The sequence below is a fragment of the Centruroides vittatus genome, unplaced genomic scaffold (genome assembly GCF_030686945.1).
Source record: "Centruroides vittatus isolate TY-2023 unplaced genomic scaffold, ASM3068694v2 contig_941, whole genome shotgun sequence".
Classification (NCBI taxonomy): Eukaryota; Metazoa; Arthropoda; class Arachnida; order Scorpiones; family Buthidae; genus Centruroides; species Centruroides vittatus.
Genome location: NW_027122625.1, coordinates 2,223,148 through 2,240,510, shown reverse-complemented (window position 1 = coordinate 2,240,510; position 17,363 = coordinate 2,223,148). Strand labels below are relative to the sequence as shown.

General features: G+C 31.1%; 1 protein-coding gene across 1 annotated transcript; it reads left to right on the top strand.

The window, feature by feature from the left end:
- Positions 1 to 725: 725 nt before the first annotated feature.
- LOC136984935 (lysosome-associated membrane glycoprotein 5-like) lies at positions 726 to 14,775 on the top strand. Its single transcript, XM_067282080.1, has 8 exons — positions 726 to 1,072; positions 1,601 to 1,686; positions 4,308 to 4,359; positions 4,430 to 4,548; positions 4,619 to 4,738; positions 4,818 to 4,917; positions 13,005 to 13,193; positions 13,264 to 14,775. The coding sequence occupies exons 1-8, from the start codon at positions 1,039 to 1,041 to the stop codon at positions 13,437 to 13,439; spliced, it is 876 nt and encodes a 291-aa protein (XP_067138181.1). The 5' UTR covers positions 726 to 1,038; the 3' UTR covers positions 13,440 to 14,775.
- The last annotated feature ends 2,588 nt before the right edge of the window (positions 14,776 to 17,363 follow it).

Sequence of the window (17,363 nt, the reverse complement as noted above, 5' to 3'; positions counted from 1 at the left end):
CTTAAAATTTAAGTTTCTTCTCATAATTTTTGGCTTACGAAAATTTTCTGAAGATGTTGAGCGCTCTATTTAATATGAGAAAAATAGACAAAATGTATTGATTGAGATTTTTAAATTCGTATAAGTTTACTTTTTCGAGTTTAAATTGTTCCTTATAATTTATTCGCGCAAGCACAATTTTATAAGTTGCACCTTAATGGAACTATGGGAATGGAATCAAGACGTTCCTAGTTATACAGTCAAACCTCTGAACAACGGCCACTGACGTAAACATTAAAAAATGGCTGTCGTTGAGTGGAATCAAGACGTTACTAGTTAAAAAAGGTCAAATTTCTGAATAACGGCCACTGACTCGAATATAAAAAAAATGGCCGTCTTTGGAAGTTCGACTGCATCTTACTTATCACGAAAGGCTGCAGATAAGGTGGCCTCAAGTTTTTCAGTTATTTCCTTCCAAATACCCGAGAAACTTGTCATCGTGGTCAAACCAAACTTGCTAAATAATGCTAATATAAATAATAATTCAGCATTAACGATAGAAGCGAACTGCAATTAAGACAATACGAAAACAATTGTCAATAGAACCGCGTGAGAGTTTAATAAATCATAAACGTCGCACTCAATTACCGTATTGTTCTAAATAAGTATCCAGCAAAATTTAAATGTATTAATTACGGGCTCATAATTCGTTGATCCGCACACTAAAAAAAAAACGGGAATAATACACGTAACCGTATTCCGTGTAAAAGAAAAATCGAGTGCGGGAAATCGTGACGTTATCTAGCGGCACGTGATACAGATTACAAAATAAATCTGTATAAATCACAAGAGTAACGCGCCTAGTGTTAATCTGATACGTAACCTCAACATCCCGCACATTAACAATTCACTGGGAGATAATTTGTTTAAAGCAACGTTCTCTTCTGCATCTGTGACGTAAGCGTGTGTGCTGCTTCGTTTCACCATCAGAGACGGTGCTGAAAGAGGATCGATAAGGAAATGGTTCTGTGGATTGCTTGATCTGTTCTTGCCATCGCCATGGTGCTTTGGATACTTCCTCTACTATTTTCTGGTATTTATTTCATTGTTTATCTTTTCTGTTACGTCACGCATCGTTTTCCAATTATAAACACTAGAAATGGAAAGATTCGTTTTATTAGCCGCCTGCTATATTTTCGCGGGAGAATTTTCTTTCGATTTGGAAGAATATTACAGATTTATACGAATTAATTTGCGATTTCTGCTATTTACGTACTTATATAATTGAAAAAAATCAATTAAACTGTACACTGCGCTTAAAAATAGCGATTTTTTTATGATTTTCTCTTCCTCCTCTTATATTACCGTATTGAGAAATATTCCGAGTATATTTTAGAATTATTATTATTATTATTTTTGTTAATATAATTATATTATTTTATAATTAATATATACAAATGTCTAGCTATAAATATAGGGCATCTTTCGTATATATTTTTAACTAAATGATACCTGTACAGGTATCATTTAGTTTCGCCGTTTTTTCCGTATTCTCTATTTAAAATCTAAATGCAATTGAAACTGGAAATTAAAATATACATTTTTCTTGTTAATTAATTAGTTGCTGTAACCCTTGATCTAAGTTTGGATAAGCAAATCAATGAGAAAGCTACCATGGAAGCCATAACACCAAGTGCTGCCTCTCAGGTAAAGTCTTAACACTTCATACTATATTCATCACTCTTAATATACAGTTACAAAAAACAAAAGAAAAATAAAATAAAAACAAACATATACAACATTTTTAATATCAGAATTATATTATTATATTAAAATTCAAATATTTAAAAATCAATAAATAACCCTTTAAGTCATAGATCAATACAAGATACATGTGACAAACACATTGCTGAATGAATACAAGTAGCATTGGTACACTGCAATGTAATAATTTGTTTAGTATCCTGAATTGTTTTTATTTTATATTCAAGTTTATATAACAAAATGTAAAAATTTTATAAAATATATTAATTTTAATATGTTGAATAGGATGATAATGTATCATTAGCAGCTGATAGGGGCTGCCCATTAATTACGTGTACTTTAGCAAATCTCCTCCCCGTTAATTACATGTACAGTAGAGTACAATAGTTTAATGGACTGCTACATTGAAAAAATGACTTAAGTTCTACAAATGTTTTCTAATAAGTTTTTCATATAAATAGTAAGTAGGCTAATGAGAGCAAATGCCACTGTATGCAACTAATACTACTAGAAAAGTACATTTTAATTATTTCATGATCAGTGCTTCTCCTCTAAGTCTGAAATAGGCTAACTGATTTGCTTAATTATTAAAATAAAAAAGTCTATATAGACAATGCCTTGACTCCTTTCATCCCCTTTGTGTACAATGATGTACACTTTTCAGAACCTTCCTCCCCTTAAACTCTACCAAGATGGACTGTATCCATTATGATAAATGAACTTTTTGACGCTATATTAAGTTGATTATTGGTAAATTTTCTCTCAATTTACAACTTAATCATCAAAAAAATTTTTTTCTATCATCTTAATAAAAGTACCAAATATCTTATATATGCAAGAAGTCTTTATAATTTATTGCTATTATGTTACTAAATTAAAATAACTGTGTGAAAAAAATTGATTATTATAGAAAGAGATTAGCATAGACTAAAAGTGTACATAATTACTGTATTAATTAATAAAAAATACAAAGAATGCATTATTATTATTATTACATTTATTAATTTCTTTCTTAGTTAACATGAGCAGTTAGTGAATGTAGTTTAATTATAATTCTCCCTCTTTCTAGTGTTTTGTCTTTGTGACAGGTCCTTGAAGTATAGCATTATCCTTTTCTCCATCACTCTCTATCCTCACCTCAGCTTTTAGTTCTGAACATCTCTCTCCATCTCTAAAATTGTCTAGTAATGATAGTCTTCTTCCTCTTTTCCATCTATCATTTCCTCTATAACATCTCTCATTAGACAGTTCCTTTTATTTTTTAAAACATACCCAATCATGTTTTAAAACAAATAATAAATTCTTTTGCTTTTTCTAACTATAATAAAAAGTTTAATTGTATTTAATGTAAGAAAACATACTTTATAGTGAAGGGAGTTTAAACACTTAATAACCAAGCACTTTTGAGCCTTACTGACTCATCTCCAGAACTATAAATTTTCAAAAACAAACAAATGAAAAGAATTTATGCCTCTTAAAATGAGTCAGTAGAGCTCAAATGTACTTTTGTTTATAAATAATTACAATACAATAGAATAATTGTAATCTCATCAGGTAACTTAAACTGATAATTTTAATAATACAGTAGACCCCCCTACAACACGGTAGATACGTTCTGTGTTATATGAATCTGTGTTGTACGAGTCGCTTAAATACATGAGCCAATCACAGCCCGGCACGTGTGCAGTTTAGGGGCTACGGCTGTTTGAAAGGTTTTCTTCCGTAAAATTAATCGATTCTAGACTAATTTGACTCAACATTTCCAAATCACGTATAATTTTTTGGGAATAATCCATATAATCTATGCTATAAACAAAAAATTGTAGGATTACTTACCGAGTGCGCACCATTCGACGACGCCATTGCTTAAGCTTGTTTTTGTTGCGGAGCGGTTCGTCGAATGCCAGGGATGTGTTTCCTGATCAGCGAATTTTTCACAGAAAAATAACTTAACTTTGGCGACATCATTAACAAAAATATAATTTTTATGGCCGTTGAATAATAAATGTTTTTTAGTAGGTCCAGTGCTCGTTTAAACTCAATGGTTTGTACAATATCCGCTATTGGTCCAGATTTGACCAATCCTGTTGCGACACGAGTCTGCGATGATGTTTTACCGTGTTATACGAGTCTCTTTTAGCATGTCGTACAAATCCGATCGCAATTTTTTCGCTGTGTTATACGAATCCGTGTTATATGAACCCGTGTTATAGGGGGGTCTACTGTAATCAGAGTAAATAAATAAGACACTCTCTTATTCCATTTCTTATTCCTGGTTCCTAATGCCTTCTCTCTCTAGTTAAAATTATTTAGTAATTAATTAAATGTAATCGTGAAAAAGTAGCCTGATGTAATCCAGTGGTTATTTGGCTTTCCTAATGCCATCTTTTATTAAATTAATAAGAGATAGTGCCTAATGACTCTCTCTAGTGACAAATTATTTAGTACTGGTAATTAATTAAATATAATTGTGGAAAAGTAGCCCGATGTAATCTGACAGTTGTTTGGCCTTACAAATTTTAATAATAATACCATAAAAGTAATTCATTTTTTGTAAATTTCAGGAAAAACAATTGACAAGTGAAGATTCTACATCATCAGCAAATGAACCATTTGGTAAATTAGTCTATCATTTAATACTTTAAGCAATATTTATTAAAAATAATTATTTAATCTTTATATCCAGACAAAGAAATGGCACCAGCATTTACATTCCATGCTTGGGATTTGGATGGAAAAATATGTATTCTTGCCAAATTTTTTGCCACCTTCACAATTGTATATCCTAGTCAAGGAGGAGATCTGGTAATTTTAATATTTATCTGCTGTTTCCCTAAAACACAACTTAACATAATATATCAAAAATTACTTACAGAGTGTTTCGGTCAATTTACCGGATACTGCAAGAACAAAAGGGACGTGCGAAAGTCAGACAGATAATCCAGTATTAGAATTATCGTGGTCGGATTTTCGTTTAAGCATGATATTCACCAGAGTGAGCTGCTTTTTACATAATATAAATAATTCAAATATGTTTTTACAGTGAACTTTATACATATTTTTTTTTATACCAGGTTCCAACAAAAGACAAAAAAGTTCCAGACAATTGGATCATCAGTTCTATTGAATTATTTTACAATACTACTATACCTTTGTTTGATGAAGCAATAAATGGTAAGTGCAATTAAAATTTCTAGTTATAAACTGAAAAATAAACAAATAAACATCTTATTTTAATTAAGCAGTATTGCTTGAAATGCTTCAAATTAAATGATTAAAGATATTATACTAACCATGTGAAAAAGCTGCATTGTTTCAACAGTGATTTTGAAATGAATAAATATAATCCAATATTAATCTGTATGTGAATGAACACATAAAGATTATATGATATTATGTAAGTTCCTTAATTTATGATTTATATTAAAAATATGTATGTGATTATGGTTTAATGGAGTCAAATTTAATATAACAATTACAATGGGAGTTTAACTTCTTTCTGGAATTTCGGTAATGATGTTGGAATTGTGTGTTATATAGTTCCAAATTTGTTTTTTTTCCTCTAGGTACTGTCCAAATTTATTTATTTTATTGATTCACACAAAGATGATGTTAAGAGGACAGTATTAGCCTCTCCTCATACAACAAATGTACAGTACATAACAGACCTCATTAAAAGTAATGCAAAATAATAACAAATAAGCATAAAATCTACATACAGAAATACATAAAATTAATGACAATAAGATTAACCATTAAGAAATATATAGTAGTCTTTACAGTTGGATTCGTATAAGTGGAATTCTATGTGTAACATACATATGTAAACATCTCAAAGCCCAATGATTATATTAAATACCAGATTAAATCAGAGTTACATTACCATTACTAATAATTATTAAATCCTGAGTAATTTAGCACTAGAGTTAGACATTACACACCATCACTTATTAAATTTTAATAATTATAATTAAATTAATATTTATTAAATAATTTAGAAAATTCTGGAAGAAAAGAATCTGCTCAGAGTGGAACTCGAACCCATAACTGCTGCTTACTGTGTAAATGCATTGCTAATTAAACTACCTGAACCTCTGTCTGATCCTTCACTTCCAAACATATTTAATTTATATAACCATACTAGTTATTCATGGTGCCGACTAGGAATGACTGTACAGGCCAAGGCCTGTAATCACTTTCATGGCACTCAGCTGGTTAACGCTTACCCTGGAATTGTGTGCGTGTGTTTGAGTGTTTGTGTGTATACAGGTATCTCTTGTATAACATGGTAGATACATTCCAAAAAAGTGCTGTGTTATGCAAATTTGTGCTATATAAAACAAAGAATTAATGCAAAACATAGGGTTATGTTCCACAAGTTAGTAACAAAAACGAATAGTATACTTTTATTAAGAGAAATATGTTTATTAAAGCAATCAATACTTTATTTCCAATCAATAATAAATTAATAAGGATAATTAAAAGTACTGTATTATGCAATAATATTAATTTTAGTTAAATGAGGGCATTTTCTTTTTTCATAGTACCATCATCATCTGCGCTTTCTTAATCTTGATCAGAAATATCAGTAACGTCTCCACTTTCTTATTTTTATCATAATTTTCTATGAATGACATAGAACAAATTATTGATTAATAACATGTTTTTATTAACAGGTCACGCTTGTTTAGTCCAGTGCCAAGTAACTTTTTTTTTTTCTAGATTTGTGCTCGAACACTGAATTGTTCCAGTTGGGAATAGTTCAAGTACTGAGATACTGCTATATTTCATTCATCATTTTTAGAAATGTTTACTCACCTTTGGTCAAAAAAAACTTTAATAACACTTACCAAAAAATGTTTAAATAAACTTTAGTAAACATGAAGATAAATCTATAAAAACAAAACACAGTGACAGTCTTAAGAGATAAAATCTGAAAGCAATGACAATGACACCTGGTTGATGATAGAATTTTTTCTTCCTTTTCCTAGCCTTCCTAGTTTATCAGTATAAGAGCATTTTAAAACCCAACATCCAGTTAAAGAACAAAAACATTTATTGAAAAACAAACGTTGGCCTGTTTAAAGGTTGAAAATGTTTGTTTCTCAATAAATGTTTTTGTTCTTTAATTGGATATTGGATTTGAAAGTGTTCTTATATTGCATACATCCAGTTTGAGGTAGTGTTTCTACATTTCCTATCCAGAGTTCATTAAAGTAAACCTGACAAAAGGCACAAAACAAATTGAAAATTTCAATATTCTAAATCCCCGTAGGCAAATTTGAGACGTGTGCTTATGTGAATAAAAAAATATTGAATAACGAAGTTCCACTAAAAATTGTGAAATTTTGTTCAGAGGATTTCCAAAACCATGTTAGAGTGAAACTAGTCATGTTATATGGGGGATATTCCTAATTTTCAAACAGTGTTATACAAGGAACACCTGTGTGTGTGTGTGTGTGTGTGTGTGTGTGTGTGTGTGTGTGTGCGTGTGTGTATATATAAATATATAACACCTCAAGATCTGATGATAAGAGGTGGCATCCAACATTTACCTCTAGTATCAAATTACTCAGAATTTTTAATTATTAATAGTGTTAACATAGCCCAATTTAATCATTTGGCTTTAATATAATATTAAGGTGACAGAATGGAATGTAAAGACATGAAGTATTTCTAGTATGATAAGAAGGAATTCTTAAGCTAATATAATGTGAAGGAAGCATGCAGTTATAGTATTTATAAGTAAACAATTAATATATTGATGTAACAAGTTTAAAAAAAAATCAGGGAGTCCAAGACATCAACATGATGTTGATGTCTTGGACTCCCTGATCAACATCATGAACAACATCAGATGAATCAATATGAGACAAGTGAGGCAGTTGTTTTTTTTTAGAAGAAAATACATTTCAGAGATTTTGGTATTTCATTTTTCAGTAGAGGAGAAGCAGATGACCAAACACTTAGGGTTGAATATTGGTGAAAAATATAGCATAAAGAATGATTGTTGCTGAAACAGTTTTAAAATTGAGCCAAATCATTCTTCTACAAATGGAAAATTGTTTGATTTAAATTATTGATGTGTATGTTGAAGGTGGGTTTAGAATGAAAAATTATGCCTAAATCCTGAATTTGGGGAATCAGTTATATACCCGATAAATAGATTTGAATGTTGATATTAGGCAATAATTTGACTAAACTGATACTTCTTGACGTAGCCCAAAATTAGCTGATTGCACAGACTTATCACACCTGTAGGTTAAGTGATGAAACGGAGTCAGAAACCAAGTTCTAAAGTATACACTTTATTTGGCTGCAATTTGAAAAAATTGTAGACCTAGCCACAAGTTTCCAGAACGTGTTCTTGAACTCTGCCACAGAGAGCATATATCTTGGCAGCCATTATGATACTGTTAGTCATTAGTATATGTCTGCAATTCTAAGTTTTTCATTGACAACATGCGTTTTATTGTGCAGTGGTTGGCTGCCATAATAGCCAGAGAGTTCTTTATAAGTGATTTATCATGTTTTTGTACGTATACGATACACACATTCCAGATACCATTCCAGTTACATTAATTTCCACATGATGAAAATTTAAGAAGAGAATGAGTAAACAGCCATGCATTTACATCCAGCCAGATAAATAACTTTGCCATCATAAAACACAAGTCCATACAGAATGATTATTTGCAGATAGTGTTTTGATGGTTCTACATTTGTCTTCAGGACACAAGTGTTTTGTGACAATTTATTAATTAATTAAAATTTCACCTAGTTGAACACTTGAAAAATAATAAGAGTCAAGACTCCTAACCTATGATCACCAAGAAATGCTTATTAAAAGTAAAGATATTCAAATATATAGATACATAGCATCATAGCCAAATGATTGCCTATATATATATATATATGGCTTTGGGTTGTTTAATATACTTATATTCGAATATAGCTGGATATTCCAAAGGTGGCCATTCTCTTGTGTTTTTATTCTATGATTTTATAGTAATAATTGGTGAAAACAGCTGTCCATCTGAAAATAAATTAGAAAATACAAGTTTGTAGAAGAAAGTAAACAGAATTCTGAAAACTTTGCATTAGACTTAATTCTATGATATTTTGTGAATATTTTGGATTACTTTATGAATTAAACAATGATATAAATATTTCCTGATAGATAGTAACAATGGAATATTAGTAAAACTACAGAAGCCAATTTTGCCAATTATTTTCTAGAAATAAAAAAATAGAATTTAGGTTTTCTTAATTTTACTTTACATTTTTATCAGTTTTAAGATGTTTCCCCAGCATGCAAGTAGCATGCTTTTTCTCTTTATGTTAGAAAAATTTAAACTTGTGTAAAAACGATTAAAAATACTCTTTATAATGTAAAATATAAAACTCTTATCAATTACTAACAAAGCGGTTGTTATGAATGAATTTCTATTAGTTATTTCAAAATCAATTATATTCTCAATTGTATAGTTCTGCAGTTCTGTTGTTGTTGCAGTATCGTAATGGTGACATGACAGTGGTACTACAGTACAGAAAAATACACGAACCTCTCTGAAACTTGTGGATAAATTCCCATTGTCGTCCATCTGTCCTTCCTTAATTCAAGATTGTTTATCAGCTGTGCTAAGAGCATAGTTTAATGTTCTAACCAGCATTAGCAATTGCTGTGCAGTGTGCATGCAGAAGCATCAATGCACCAACTTAATAATTTTCTGTGCAAGATTATGACAGTGCTTATTACTTTTCCTCATTTTCAATTTGACATAATTTAAATTAAATTTTTGCTTTTCCAATTGTTTTGATGCATAGAGAATACAATGTTCTGCTTGTATATTAAGTTTCATCCTGTTTTGATCAGTTATCCAAGATATAGGCCAAATTAATGATTATGCTTAATGACACTCAAGTCCTGTCGGATTTATTATTTTTAAATATATCTGGTAACAAGTCCAAGTTATATATCAGGGGTGGGCAAGCAAGAGTTCAGTGGGAGCCGAAATGTAGGTTTTGCAAAATGCATGGGAGCCGCAGTTCTGTACTGTCGTGGCGAGGATAGTATGGTAAGGCTGGGAAGGATAGGGTGTCACCTATCTGGGTCGAGAACTTGTTTTAAAAAAATAGATTTGAAATGTCAATTTAATTTATTGCACCAACTTGGAAATAAATTACTAAATATTACATATACAGGGTGAGTTTTTTATCTTGAGACAATGAAATAACTTAATTGGATCACATTATTTTGGGAAAAAGGTATAGACAAAAGTTGTAGGGTTTTGAAGGGCCAATCAATTGGTGACATTGGATGAGACCTTGACCTTCAAGGTCATTTGAGAGTCGAGTCTGTTTTTTCAATGGAAACACACACTTTTGAACAGGGCAATGGAAAGAATGGGAAATTTCACAACCAGATGACCTTTGACCTAGACCATAAGGTCAAAGGTATAACATTATTTTAAGGTTTAAATTATAAGCTGTTTCTAATAGGAAACCATACTTTTTATTACTGGAATGGCAGGGAGGTAAAAGTTACATTTTTTTCATGACCTTATTACTTTGACCTTTAAAAGCATATTAAAGGTCAAAGTAATAAGGTCATGAAAATCGTAACTCCTGGGTACTACTTTTAGCAGTACCCAGGAATAACAATGTGGATGTAGTAGTTTTCTGCTCCCTTTGAGGTGCTTATTTTCAGTGAGTCCCCTTGCTTCTCACTATCGCGGTGCTTGTTTTCGGTGAGTCACTTTACTTCTCACCATTGCTTGAGATTTTGGTTTTGGGGAAAAATTTTATAAGAAATGTTCAAAATGATGTCCTTCCACTTTGATGCATTTGTTGAGCCATGCTTAAATTTATCATGCTTGAGATGACCTTCAGAGGTCAAATTTGGGGTACTCAAGGTCATGGCTGTAAACATTTATTTATTAATTAATGCATAAATGCCTTTTTTATGTTTCAATATCTATAAATTGCATAATAAAAAAAGACTACTTACCAGATAACTGTTACTGACAATGAGATACACCAGAACAAATATGACTACAATAAAAGGTCACACACATATCTGTCAACTGTGTCAACACCAATATGTAACATACCGTACATGAGAGTCATAATACTACACAATGCCAAATGGTGTCAGCAATCAAAATCTAAATGCGTGCGATTTTATTATTTAATATAAAACAAATATTGAATTTTTTTAATAAACATATTTTCACAAAATTGTGGAAATAAAATTGTAAAATAATAATAAAAAGGCAGAAATTAACACTTTCAGCAAGAGCCGCATGTAACTCAAAAAGAGCCGCATTTGCCCACATCTTATATATAATACAAACAGGTGCAATTGATTTAATTATGGTCTTCATTTCCTCTGCATTCTGAAATGTCTTTCTTTGAGTGGCATCTTGAGTTTAGGAAGGAGCCAAAATTTGGCTGGAGCCATGTCTGGGAAGTGAGGAGGCTGATAAACATGTGCAATATTGTGTTTTGGAAGTAATGTCTGGATAAGATAAGGTTCATGGGCCAGAGCATTGTCATGAACCAGTCACCAGACTGCCAGAGCTGTGGTCTCTTGCACCTAATAGCATCTCATAGGTGATTATAAAACAGTCAGGTAGTACTCCCTTGTCATAGTTTGTATGTGAAGGGTGTACTCATAATGAACTATGTTCTGGTGGTCCAAAAAAAAATGGTCAAGGCATTACAATATGAAGGTCATGTTATCTATTTCTATCAAGAGCCTGGACAGTTTCCTAATGGTGCATTACATAAACTAGGATTCGGTTAGTGCCAGGTCTGGACTTTATGTAGGCAATAAATAATAACAAAATTGTTAATGAATCAGAAACCTGAAATAATGACTATATGTAATAACAAAAAATGTATTTATTCTTCTAAGCCCAAATACATCAGCAAAATAATGAAATAAAGTTAGCAAAACTTCAAAATATAATAAAAAGATATTTTATCAAAACCAAAAAATATACATATATATACATATAAGAAACTTTTCCTGACACTTGGGGACTTATAGTTAATTCTAAGATAAATGAAAATATATCTCCACAAAATCAACAAGCAAAAATATGAAGTGAAAATCTTACAAATTAACTTTGATAATGTAGAAGTTTCTTGGTTATAGCCAGGCAATGGAACTTGAAAGCCTTGCTTTAACCTTGCTTGACCCTTAGCATCACCTTGTTCGATCTCAGTTTACCTCATTCTTATAGTGTGGTTGGTGACATTACATGATTACACCCACTTGACCTATTTTACATAAGTGGCTAACACTCGTTTAATTCTAGTAATCTTTCTTAAGTCATATCATCACCCTTACATTTAATCTTTTATAATTTTTCATTATGCCTTTTTGTGACAATTTGGGGTGGAAGAGTCCCCCTAGATGTCATTTCTGGGTTTGACGATGTAATTGATTACTGTAGTCATCATAGTAAGGTGAGTTTTCATTTTAGAATTTTGCCTGGGTAAGATGCGATAGTCTATCCTTAACCAAATAAAATGCCCAAAAATAAATAGAACAACAAACTAAAAATAATCCCCAAAATAAAATTGTTTGGAATCGACTCCTTACACCATTGCTGCATGATTGTCATGCTTTCTTTGGCTGTGGAGACCATGGCATTTTCCACTGAGATGATTGTGCCTTTGTCTCAAGATCATATATACCTATAGACTCAGATCTCATCTGAGATCCAGATTTTGTGAAGAAAGATGTTAATCAATCACATTCTGCCATTTTCACTTAATCACTAAAGCAACAATAACAGTATAAACGTGCAACTATCATGGCTGCCTGACAGTGACTGAAGGGTACAACAGTTTGCCAAAATTCATATGCATATAGTAGAATCTCCTCCTCAACTTGCAAAGACAAAAATAAGGTCTGATACATTTTGATCAGACCTTTTATATACATGCGTATAAGTGCATTTATCACATTTATCAAGTCTTTTTCCTGTACTTATTTGATTTTTTTTCTTCATTTGTTACAAAAGATAAGAGAGTCCGGGTCCCTGGTTTTGCTGCCTTTGATAAACAGAATCTACCCAACAAAACATGAAGAACTTGTACATATAATTTTCAATAAAGTAATTTCTAAATAAGTGATCATTTGCATTACAATAATTATATTTTAAAATAATATATTAGAAATGTTATTAAAAATACTAAACTATTCAATTAATGAAGTTTTTATTAATATTCATATGTAATTTTTTAAGCGGGTAGTAAGACAGCCAGAAGTGAAGATAACCTCACTCAATTTGAAACTTCAATAGGAAAGTCTTACTTTTGCCCATCACCTGAAGTAATTCCATTATATGATACCAAGAAAGATAAAGTAGCAACAGCTAGACTACAAGATGTAAGAATTCAACCATTTGGAATTTCAAAGGGAGTTTTTTCACAAGGTAACAATATTTTCCTTTTATACAAAGTTATTTTAATAAAAATATGAGTTTAATATAAATTCCATTACAGTCCAGAGATGTAGTCAAGTTCGGATAGGAGGAATGCCCGAACCATTTGCCCAAGATGAGACTGTTCCAATAGCTGTCGGTAGTACACTTACTGTTTTGGCAATTATTGTGATCCTTGGTTATGCATTACATAGATCAATGGCTATACAAAGAGTTGATTATAGTACAATGGAATAAGAAATTTGATCTCTAGCAGTTTTTGCAATATCATTCAGTTGATAATATATTTTTAAACGATAGGGTCCCGCAGATTTAAATATTCTTTTAAAAAGAAAAAAATCCATAAATCTAAAACAAAGAGAGATAGTAAATGGCCGAAAGATGCAAAACATTAACGTCGGGAGACAGAGTCAAATCCCAGTAGAAGTTACATTAAGAAAGTTTCTTTGCTAAAACCAATATAATTTCAAACAATATTACAAGAAAACATATCAGTAATATAATATTTCTAAATTTTACCCTAAAAATTTTAAATCCAAATATAGATTGGAGTTGAATTATTTCATTTTATACATTATTGCAATAAAATTTTTCTATAAAAATGAAAATTCTTGCATCTGAAACAAACACAGCATTACTTAAATTCTCTTTATAATTACATCAAAAAAGCACATTCGCTGACAAAACTATATATTAGAAGCATTGGACTGCAATGATTATGTTACAGACCATTTTCTTTTTAGTGACGAGAGGCTCGCAATCTGTGGCATCGTTAATTCAAGCCACAAGTGGAATTTAGATAATTTAATACATTTATAAGGAGGATTGTGGCAACGATTATGCGTGCCATATGTATCTTTTCTGTCAGTCAAAAGTGCCAATTGTATAATATTCCAATTATTCTAGAATAATATATATATATATATGTATAGCACTATCAGTAAAGCTATAGTGACGTATACGTGTTAAACAGTTTGGAATTTCCATAGTCTTTAAAAATTTGAAATTTATCTCTAGGAATAAAGATGAATTTTGGTTTCAGATTCAAGGTAAAAATTTTAGAAAAAGCCGATATAAAATTAATAATCCATCTCTACATCTATATTTAAGGATGAAATTCAAAAACTGTGTCAAATTTAATTCCCATTTCAATCCAGTCTTCCATGTGTAAATTGAGTTAAAGCCATCGAACAATGAATAAAATTTCTTTAAAGGGACCATTATTTTGGGTTTCTTAGTCGTAACACCATTTAAATTTTAAATGGAAAACTTCTCTATTATAAGTCTCTGTACAGACTATTACTGGGCTTCCATTTATTCAATTATTGTACAATATTTTATAAAGAAAAATTTCAGAAAATACATTTAAATATTTAGTAAAAAGAAAGGAAAAAAGTGAAATTTGTCCTTAGCTTGCCATTAATATTGAATGTATGTATAACAACTGAATCTTTGTTGTTGTTGTATATTGGTAAATGTAAATGAATTTCTGTGTTTAATAACTCATATCTACTGTTTGTAGTTTTAAATGTATTTTGTTTTACATTTAGATGATTTCTGTAATAAAATTTTATTAAAATATATTGTGGTAATAAAATTTAATAATTTACATTATATAATTTAGATATTTAAACTGTAAGAGCCTTGGTACTTATGCGTGAAGAATTGAACTTTACAATTGACACCTGAACAGGTCTGTCAGGGTGAAGTAAATCCAAATTTTTCTTTATTATTTGAATTTTTTTAAATACATCTCTTTCTCAGTTTCTCTTGGAGTTTGCTTCACTAAAGGAGCAGATAATACTGCTAACCCAATAGATGATCTTGAGACAGAACATCACTGCTCCTGCCCTTGTGGAACCAGCCAAACCCATGACCGTGACAAGAGCTTAGGGCCAAACTGCACCCACCATCAGCCATTTGGTTTACAGGTACAGATAACAGTTTTAGATTTCTTGCAAGATCTACATTATTTCGAGAACTACCAGATCCCCAGCTTTAGTAGATCTGAATTGTTACATCATGTTTATAGAGTATATCCATGCAATGGTGGAAAAATGACAGAAATGGGTTGGTACCAAGTGCCTTGTTTTCCTGTTTAATAGATAAATTACTCTGACAAAAATGCTGTTCAGCCATGCCTGTGATGGAAAGAAATAACCACAACCTTGAACAAGCTGTATGTACTTCTATATTCTTATTTCTGACTGCTTTCCTTAGTTTTGATCCAAGATCTCATTTAGCAAACTTCCGTGCAAATGATGCTGCTATTACAACATAATCAACCCAAGTTCAGTTGCAGAATTACATTAAAAATAAAGTACTCTAATACTGGATTAAAACTTCAGACCTAAGTTTCAAATAATGAATTTGGAAAAAAAAATAACGAGAATATGAAAGATAAGTTCTAGTCTTGTCCGTCATGCAAAGTGCCATTTAAAGCAGCTTCAGGATTATAAGTTCATTTATCAGCTCAATATAAATGGAGAAAGACTATCTTGTCAAATTTGCAAAAAATATTTTGTATCTTTGGAAAGAGTCCTCATACATATTCATTTTTAAAGTATTCTTTGCCTACTTTTCTTTGCCTAAACTGCATACAGGTACTCCTCACTTTACGACCTATCTGCTTAACGACTACTTGCACTTACGACCAATCGAGTTTCGACCTGCAATTCGAGGAATCTCCTTTTTCAGCTTGAGTGTCGGTCAGTGGAGAATGGTGACATGCACACTAAGTATACTATAATAGGCTAATAGCGTACTATAATAGTCTTTTTATGAATAAATTTGAAGTTTGTTGCATAATTTGGATAATTTTACAACGATCCTATATTCCCAGCGCAAGCTCCTCGCTTATCGACCAGTTCGCTTAACGACTTAGTCGTCGGAACAGAACTCAGTTGTAAAGTGAGGAGTACCTATATTAATGCAGCTTATAAAGCTTGAATGATTTTAGCTATTCTTGATCACATGAGGGTACATACTGATGACAAACCTTTCCACTGTGATGGAGTTTTCCTCCCAGAATAATCACTTAACACATCATTCAATGATATATGCAGGAGAAAGACCATATCCATGTGATTTCTGTGGTCAAGGATTTTACATAAAAGATGGAGATGAACATACCAGACATCGTCACAGTCACATTGGTGGAAAACCAAACGCTACTGTAAAGATAAATTGACTGTACACATGAAAATGTATGCTGGAGAAAATTCTATTTCTTATGGCATTCCTGAAAAATTTTTAAATGATAAAAATTTAAGTACCCTTAATACTAGTCAGCTTCCTGAACCCCCAACCAACCGTCTAATCACAATACTGGTCTATTCCACTGGAAATAATTCAAATGGAAATGCCAACAATTCAGTTGCACCTAGTACTAGTGGAGGAGTGGCACCCTAATTTTACTAGATATTTGATTTGAGTGTGAGCTGAGAAACCCTTGGTGAAGTAGCAGTTTAATCATTTTTGTTTATTTTTGAAGTATTGTTCATAACCAATTGTGTAGTAATACTTATCATTTATTCATAATAACAACAATAACCATTAATTTCTTAAAAACGTTTTACACCAAAAAATTTATAATACGATCATTATTAATTGGAATGCCATTAACTTTATTATTGTTACTAGTATTATTAATCCTTTTGATGTTTATTACAGTTAACTGCAGGTTTTTTTTTTTTTTTGTAATACAATTTTCCTTCTACAGTGTGGTCATATTTAAGTTTATTCAAGGGGTAAGAGCCTTGGTCCTCGTGCATAAATAGTTAAATTTTATGTTAATAAAATGACGAATAGAAACAAAGAACTTTGCAGTACTAGTCAGATATACCAGATTTGCAAATCAAAGGATTTAAATTAGAATAATTGATTGTTCTAAATTCATATGCTTTAAAAGACTGTAAAGCCTGTAGATTTTAAGAAATATGGCACCAATTAGGGCAATTTTCAGACAAATAGCCAAACTGGCATTCAATCAACAAGTAGACAACCAAACACATTAAAGGAACGAACATTTTGCCAATTAATACATAAAAATATTTCTGCATGTGTATTTTCTATTTTAATAATATATTGCACTTGTTAACATACTGTTAACAGGGTAGTAAGAAACAATTAGCACTAATTTTACTAACTGTTGGTTATTTG